The 8,591-nt window shown below is 42.3% G+C and overlaps 1 protein-coding gene across 1 annotated transcript; it reads left to right on the top strand.

Annotated features, from left to right (window-relative positions):
* The first annotated feature begins 4,219 nt into the window (after nucleotides 1-4,219).
* LOC136513272 (succinate dehydrogenase subunit 4, mitochondrial-like) lies at nucleotides 4,220-7,011 on the top strand. The gene is made up of 3 exons (XM_066507264.1): nucleotides 4,220-4,457; nucleotides 6,110-6,196; nucleotides 6,307-7,011. Exons 1-3 carry the CDS (start codon nucleotides 4,302-4,304, stop codon nucleotides 6,706-6,708), a joined length of 645 nt encoding a protein of 214 aa, XP_066363361.1. The 5' UTR covers nucleotides 4,220-4,301; the 3' UTR covers nucleotides 6,709-7,011.
* Nucleotides 7,012-8,591: the final 1,580 nt, after the last annotated feature.

Raw genomic sequence — 8,591 nt, 5'->3', positions numbered from 1 at the left:
ACGATGAATCTACGATTCAGTCCCTACGACCCAGGGATTTAGTTCGCTAGTTGGGCAACCATACATCGAATAATTTTTTTGCTGTAGAGATCAGGAGGGGCGATGCCCCTGCTGCCCCCCTTCCATCCGCCGTTGGGGAACTGGCCATCTAGCCATTTATGGAGCAACGAAGGCATCGAGTCGGTTGCAGGCGTGGGTGGACGCGGAGAAGGGGAAGAGGTAGGGGCAAGGGGAGAGAAGGGAGAGGGTGACAGAGGTAGGGGCTAGGGGAGAGACGGGAAGGACGGCGAGTGGATGCGTGAGTAATTGCTATGGTTTTTTTTTCTTTTTTCGCCATCATCTATTGAAAAGTCGGCTGGGTGGGAGTACGGAGGAGGAGATGGATGATCAAACGGACTATATTAAGCGATGACATAGAGCGCTGTGGAATGAGATAGACTCTAGTAGGTTTTGCTAGACTCCAATTCAAGATATAATAGGTTCAAACATGTTTTTTTAAACGCACAGACATGCCAGTATATAAGACTAGAAGATTCCCTGTGCGTTGCAGCGAGTATTTGAGAAAAAAAATTGCACGGTGGGATTAGCACTGGAAAGAGCAACACAAATTAAGAAAGCTATGCAATATTAATGACTTTTGTAATTTTGGAGAATATATCTGTTGTCATACGTGGCTAGATTTGAAAGTAGTACTTTACATGAAAAAAAAACAAAGGAACTCACATGATTGAATGGTACTCTACGTGTCTAAATTGTATCAAAGTCATTTTGTCCTTGGTCTCTTGTTGTTTTGTAAAAAGATTCAATTGTCTTCTTTGTATGTTTCATGATCATCCATAAAAAAAATTAAAGGCAAAGTCAGGGTCGGCATTAGCAACGTGGCATTATTACTGCATTAGCATCATTGCACGTTCAGGTTTAGACGTTCAGCTCTCTAGCTTCTAGCTTCGACGATCGATCCTATTGCTGCAAATAAAATAACCAATCAACTACAAAGTCAAATTTAAAATATAATGATAATACCTGGCATAGTGATATTGGCACCTTGCAATCTGGCGATTTGTGAACTTGCCATGAAACCGGTTGCGTACTTCCTGCCACGCCGTGGAACTGCCGACTGTGCAAGCTGTGCAGGCCTGTAGCTTGCCGCGTTACCACCAGGTCAGCCACCACGCACATACAGAATACGAGGCTGTGCGATCCTTCTACCCCTAGTTTTGCTACATGAAACACCATGAGTTCACAAATCACAATCTCAATGAATGATGAATCTACGATTGAGTCCATATGACCCAGGGATTTAGTTCACTAGTTGGGCAGCATACATCGAATATTTTTTTTGCAGGTAGAGATCAGGAGGGGCGACACCCCTGTCGGCCCATTCCATCCACCTCTGGGGAACCGACCATCTAGCCATTTATGGAGCAGCGAAGGTATCAAGTCGGCTGCAGGCATGGGTGGATGCGGAGAAGGGGAAGAGGTAGGGTAAGGGGAGAGAAGGGAGGGGGTGACAGAGGTAGGGGCTAGGGGACAGACAGGGGAGGGCGGCGGGATGGATGCGTGAGTAATTGCTATGATTTTATTTCTCTTTTTTTCCACCATCATATATTGAAAAAATTGGCTGGGTGGGAGTACGGACGAGGAGGTGGATGATCAGACGGACTATATTAAGTGATGACATAGAGGCGTTGTGGAATGAGATACTCCTTAGTGGCTTTTGCCTGACTCCGATTCAAGATATACTAGGTTCAAACATGTTTTTTTATAAAACACAGACATGCCGGTATATAAGATTAGAAGATTCCCCTCGCGTATTTGAGAAAAAAAAATAAATTGCACTGAGGGCTGAGCACCGGAAACAGCAACACAAATTAAAAAAGCTATGCAATATTAATGCTTTTGTAATTTTAGAGAATATATATGTTATCATACATGGCTAGATTTGAAAGTAGTATTTTATATGAAAAAACAAAGGCACATGATTGAATGGTACTCTACGTGTCTAAATTGTATGTCATTTTGTCCTTCGATCGCTTGAACTATCAGCCTGAACTTATCAGCTATGGAACATAGTTTTTCTCTCACAACAAATCAGCTTCGGCCGGCTTATCAGCCGCAGAAACCATTAGCCGTCTTCTTTGTATGTTTCACAATTGTCCATCAAAATAAAAAAAATAAAGGCAAAGTCAGGGTCGGCATTAGCAACATAGATTTATTACTGCATTAGCAACGTTGCACGTTCAGGTTTAGACGTTCAGCTCTCTAGCTTCTAGCTTCGACGATTGATCCTATTGCTGCAAATAAAATAATAAATCAACTACAAAGTGAAATTTAAAGTGACCATATCTGGTCTAGTGATCATGGCACCTTGCCATCTTGCAAGTTGTGAACTTATGGAGCCGGCTGCGTACTTTCTGCCGCGCCGTGGAACTGCCTACTGCACAAGCTGTGCAGGCGTGCAGCCTGCCGTGTAACCGCCGGTCGCCACCACGCTCATACTGATAAGATGTGCGATCCTTCTTTGTTTGCTACAGGGAAACACCATGGGTTAGTAAATCATAATCTCAATGAATGATGAATCTACAATTGAGTCCCCGTGACATATGGATTTAGTTCGCTAATTGGGCAGCCATACATCCAATAATTTTTTTTTCGGTAGAGATCAGGTGGGGGGCGACACCCTGCTGGCCCCTTTCATCCGCTGCTGGGGACTAGTCATCTAGCCATTTATGGAGCACCGAAGGCATCGAGTCAGCTGCATGAGTGGGTGAATGCGGAGAAGGGGAAGAGGTAGGGGCAAGGGGAGAGACGGAAGAGGGTGACAGAGGTAGGGGCCTGGGGAGAGGGGGAGGCCGGCTAGGTGGATGCATGAGTAATTGCTATGGTTTCTTTTCTTTTCTTTTTTTGTCTTCATCTTTTGAAAATCCGACTGGGTGGGAGTACGGAGGAGGTGGATGATTAGATATACTACATTAAGTGATGATATTGAGCGCTTCGGAATAAGTTAGACTTTTAGTGAGGTTTTGCTTTATAAGAGTACTGAAGCATATCCTGGGCGTTGCTGCAGGAACTACTGATTTGGAATGAAAATTAAACTATTCATACAATTCTTAGGAAGGGATTAACTATTATAAACTAATGTCAGTGGATAGCGTGGCACGCTGATGTGGACAACTAAATATATGTTAGTAGATGACGTGTCTCGGTGATGTGGATATCACAAGTACTTGTGCTAATGAACTTTAATTGCAAGTGATATTGGACTGCTGAGGTGGACACCTTTTATGTCAAGATAATATTCTAATGGGGTTTAGGATTATAAAAGATATAACTTTAATTGCAAATGATATTAGACTACTGAGGTGGACACCTTGCATGTCAAGATAATACTCTAGTGGGGTTTATGATTAGGATTATATAACAGATAAGAGATATACCTTTAATTGCAAGTGAACAATGGACGGCTGAGGTGAACACCTTACATGTCAAGATAATACTCTAGTAGGGTTTAGAATTATAAGAGATATAATGAAAAATTCAATTATTCATAGAATTCTTAGAAAGGGATTAACTATTTATAAACTAATGTTAGTGGATAGCGTGGCACGCTAATGTAGACAACTAAATATATGTTAATAGATGATATGTCTTGCTGATGTAGATATCACAATTACTTGTGCTAATAAACTTTAATTGCAAGTGATATTGGACTGCTGAGGTGGACACCTTTCATGTCAAGATAATACTCTAGTGGGGTTTAGGATTATAAGAGATATAACTTTAATTGCAAGTGATAGTGGGCTGCTGAGGTAGACACCTTGCATGTCAAGGTAATACTCTAGCGGGGTTTAGGACTATAAGAGATATAACTTTAATTGCAAGTGATCGTGGACTGTTGAGGTGGACACCTTGCATGTCAAAATAATACTCTAGTGGGGTTTAGGATTAGGATTATAAGAGATACAACTTTAATTGCAAGTGATAGTGGACTGCTGAGGTGGACATCTTACATGTCAAGATAATACTCTAGTGGGTTTGAGATTATAAGAGATATAGATAGATAGATAAGATAAGATAAGATAAGATAAGCTATAATAATAATAATATAATTTTTTAATATAAAATAAAATGAGAGTACATCTTGGGCCCAAAGCACGGGGTCTGACCAAGATGGGCCGAGCGGGGTCAGGCCCGCCCATTCCACGAACGATCTTGTGCCGTGCGCGTGCGGCGTGGGCGTGCTCCTGTTTCTTCCCACTTTCCCGACCACCGCCGCTCACAAGGAACCCCAACCCATCGCCATGGCGTCGCGGATCCTGGCCCGATCCAAGGCCCTCACCCTCGCCGCCGCCCTCACCCGCGCCGCCGCCGACGCAGCGCCGCCGATCTCCGGAGCTCGCGCGCTCTCGTCCCTGCCCCGCTACCCGTCCGCCCCGTCGTCCCATGGGCTCGGCAAGGTTCGTTCGTGTACCCGATCCCTCGTTGCTTGTGCTACATACTTCATACTTGCAGATCGGAATGGGTGATTGTGATGCGATTCTTTAGTGATTCGTGTGCCTGCGCGCTTGGTCTGATCTGCACCGTCTGATTGATGATCTGGCTCGTAGGCTTTCCTAAGGCAACCCTGTCGTCCGATTCGTGTCTGCTTTGCTTGGGTATCAGAGGTGGAGAGTGATCTCGTTTAGTATCTCCATAGTGGTTTATACTTGACCGAAATATGTAGTATGCTTATGTAGTTCTATAGTGTCTGCAGTCTGAATCCATGGACATGGCGAGACTAAGGAGAGAAGCACATTGCCGTGTATTAGAGATATGTATAACTTGACATCATGTGTTAGACTATACATATATCTAATACCGTGGAAGAGAAAGACTGGTTGAATTGGTCTAATATCATTTGCCTGTCTCGTGTGTCCCTCCATTAATGACAGAGAGAACCGCATCCGTGTAGTTCTTGATAAGCTTCACCTTGTGACTGCCACCTGATAAGATGTGATTTACTATTAACAGGGTATTTCATTTAGTGGATGTCCGGTGTCCAAAATTCAAAGAGAGAGAAAAATGATTATTTTGTAGTGCCCTGTGCCCCTAGCACCTCTTCCACATAAACTGCAAAGTATTTTGTCTCATGAGATGGTCTATATATGCTTTTCACTGTAAAGGTTTGTTTGTTTGTGGAGAACTGAACTAAAAAAAGAAAGCTAAGAAGCCCAAACTCATGTTTCCAGTATGAATGATGAGATAATAGAGGATACTATAGCTCATTGTTCACATAAATGCTAGTTGGAGATCTTAAGTCTAGTTTCTAGATGGTATGTTGATGTGCGATTAGACCGTCTAGACGACAATTAGTAAAGGTTATAACCACTACTTATGGGGGTAACTGTCTAACTAGTAGCTAGCTTCAAGGATACAATGCTATAACTATTGTCTTAATCATTTAGTGATTTTATCTTTCCATACTGTTGTAAGATAGAATATAGATTATTGATGGCTTAGAATCATTTCACAGCGTCACATCTTTGCAAAGTTGCTGATCTTTCTGCCACTGATTGGTGATCACGAACACTTGTTGTTTTAGACAGTTGCACTGGTCACCAAAACAAAAACACAACATTAACCACTAATTTACTGTGATATTTGTAGGACCAAATAGAATTGTGATATTATGACGGTACTATTAGGAAAATCCACACATATTATTGTCATGTTTCCAATTCACGTATGTTAGATATCATGATAAGTTTTGAAAAGTCTTATACTTCAGTGAGAACACATCAGTACTCTAGATAGCTTGTATTTTCACAGTACCCAACTCTTGATATGAACCAATAGTTATTCTTTGTCCATTTTACATGTTTTGATCTGTTGTGTACCCTTTTGCATTATATGTGTGTACCCTTGTATACATCCATGCTCTCTAAACTAAAAAACCGGTTGCTTCGTTTGTTTCACTGAGTAGTAGAAACTTGTGACCTTTTTAAAAGTTGTTTAAAGTTTGAAAGAAGTTGGGCTTCTGGTTTCCATTATATTATATCTCATATCATTCAGAAGAATGAAAGTCTATAGTGCTCTAATATGTATATTCTGGCATGTATATGCGCAACAGGTTCTGGGATATGAACCTACATCTGACCTCAGTGGAGCACAAGTTTTACCTCGTTGGTTTTCCTCTCTAGCATCCAATGGATCTCAGGTGCAGAATTCACAGTTTGTCACCAGCAAGACTTAGTGCTTGCTTTGTCACTTATTCTGTCAGCCTGTACTAAATGTACATGAATTTTATGATGTTTGGAAATATCACAGATCTCTGAGACATACAAGTCAGGTGGTGAAATGAAACAGTCTGATGCACAGAAAACGAGTGAGGAAGCCACACCCAAGGTTGTGGTGTTCAGCCCGCTAGAAGCAGCTATCGCTAAACCTAGAAGTAGTCCCCTGACAAGTGAGAGTTCTAAAGTAAGGCGATCAGAGATATTAACCCAAGTCACCTTTTACATGATCCCAGCTCTGCTTCTTGTCTCCAAGAACAGCATAAGTACCTCTCTTCTGGTCGGCGCGGTGTTCCATCAAGTATACATGTTCCACAAGGAGATTCTTCTGGACTACGTCCACCATGATATCACCAGAAAGTGGGCTTTGATATACTTCAAGCTGCTTTTGCTGGTGATGGCGAAGGACACCATCATGTACTTTAATCTGTTCTAAGCTCACTGCGTTAGTTTCTCAAATATCCAGCAGTGCATCCATCTGTACACTCAGAGAATAATGAAGATGGACGAATTCTGGAGCTCTTGTTCTTGTATTCCCCCTCATGAACTTGCTTTTTGCCATCTTTTTTTATCCCTGCCGCAAGGTTCTCTCATGTTAAGTTTATCAGCTTGGAAGGGATTGATTAGTGACCAGTCAGATGATATCCCTGATTCTGCACCTCAGTTTGTAATAATGGTTAATATCAATTGTGCAACAAAATATTTACTATTATTTTGCTGGCCTGTTTAAGTCTCAACAGTTTTATGCCCCATGCTTGTCATCATAATATGGAGTTATGGACTGCCCTGCTTGTTTGCTTTCCTGCTGTGAAAACCTTTATGTTTTGATTCTTTTTTGAACTCCCTATGTTTTGATTTTCGTGCATGTGTAGCTGATGAATAAATTGCCTTACATGCGATGAATGGTCATTCATTTTGGCTGGAATACTTTTTGCAGCTTATTGTTGTGGGCCAATTGCAGCTTATGGATTGGTATTAGCGCTGCTCGCTTCACAGGAGAACGAGATGTGTTTTGCCGAGCCCTATTTGTCTTGCCTCGAGTTGAAGATCCGGTGGTGTGCGTGTATCATGGCCAAGTCTCTGCAGTTCACAGCGCCACAGCCCAGGCCAGGGAGCCTCATTCATTGCGGTTCACAGTTCACTGGATCTGTGTGCTACGCATCGTGTGCGGTGCAGTGCAGACTGCTGCTCTGGCTGGCTCGTGTACAACCAGCCCAGGCCCAGCCCAGCACTCAGCAGCAGCCGCGGCGCGCTGCGACAGGACAGCAACGGGTACATATACCTCGCTGTCTGCATGCCACTGGCTGGCTTGACCCCAGCAGCTGCAGCTGCAGCGCACACTCGCAGTAAGCTGTCCTCTGAGTCAATGTCAGTAGCAGTAACTGTAGATTAATCAGCTAAGGCCGCGTTTAGTTCGGCCACCGAATCGGCGCCGCCGGATTCGGGTTGTACTGTAGCTACTGTAGCATTTTGTTTTTATTTGGTAATAATTGTTCAGATTAATTAGGCTCAAAACGTTCGTCTCGTAAAGTACAACTAAACTGTGCATTTAGTTTTTATTTCGTCAACATATAGTACTCCATGCATATACCATAAGTTTGATGTGACGGGGAATCTTCGTTTTATATAGTGTCAAATTATGAAATATGAGGCAACTAAACATGGCCTAAGCTGTCCTCTGAGTCAATGTCAGTAGCAGTAACTGTAGATTAATAAGCGGTGATGTACTACAGCTGCTAACTGTGGGGAACAGGAATGTAGTGTTCCCCACAGTTACTAGGACTCCCATGAACGTAATGTTCCCCACAGTTACTGGGGCTTGTTTGTCCTGCAGGAACTCCTAAAATTCCATTCATATCGAATGTTTAGGCACATGTATGGAGTATTAATATAGATTAATTATGAAATTAATTACATAACTTGCGACTAATTTGCGAGACGAATCTTTTAAGCCTAATTAGTCCATGATTTGACAACATAGTGCTACAGTAACATGTGCTAATAACAGGTTAATTAGACTTAAGAATTCATCTCGAAAATTAGCCTCCATCTATGTAATTGGTTTTGTAATTAATCTATATTTAATGCTCTTTATTAGTATATTAAACATTTGATGTGACATGAATTTTAGAAGTGACTAAAGAACCAAACACCCTCTAGGAACAGAACAATCGCAGTCGCAGAAAGAAACAAGTGGCTCTCTTTTATCATTGTTACTGTGCAATCTTTCAAGTCCGAACCTCTTCTGATTAAGGATGGCAACGGGGACCCGATACCCGATACCCGACGGGTATTTGATCCATTAGGGGGACGGGGATG

This window comes from Miscanthus floridulus, chromosome 16 (genome assembly GCF_019320115.1).
Source record: "Miscanthus floridulus cultivar M001 chromosome 16, ASM1932011v1, whole genome shotgun sequence".
NCBI classification, from domain to species: Eukaryota; Viridiplantae; Streptophyta; class Magnoliopsida; order Poales; family Poaceae; genus Miscanthus; species Miscanthus floridulus.
This window is presented reverse-complemented; position numbering and strand designations above follow the sequence as displayed.

Excerpts from the sequence above, each read along its gene's own strand:
- LOC136513272 (XM_066507264.1), top strand. The coding sequence starts at position 4,302 with ATGGCGTCGCGGATCCTGGCCCGATCCAAGGCCCTCACCCTCGCCGCC. Across the intron at positions 4,458-6,109 it reads CGTCCCATGGGCTCGGCAAG|GTTCTGGGATATGAACCTAC; the intron begins GTTCGTTCGTGT and ends TATGCGCAACAG. Across the intron at positions 6,197-6,306 it reads TAGCATCCAATGGATCTCAG|ATCTCTGAGACATACAAGTC; the intron begins GTGCAGAATTCA and ends GAAATATCACAG.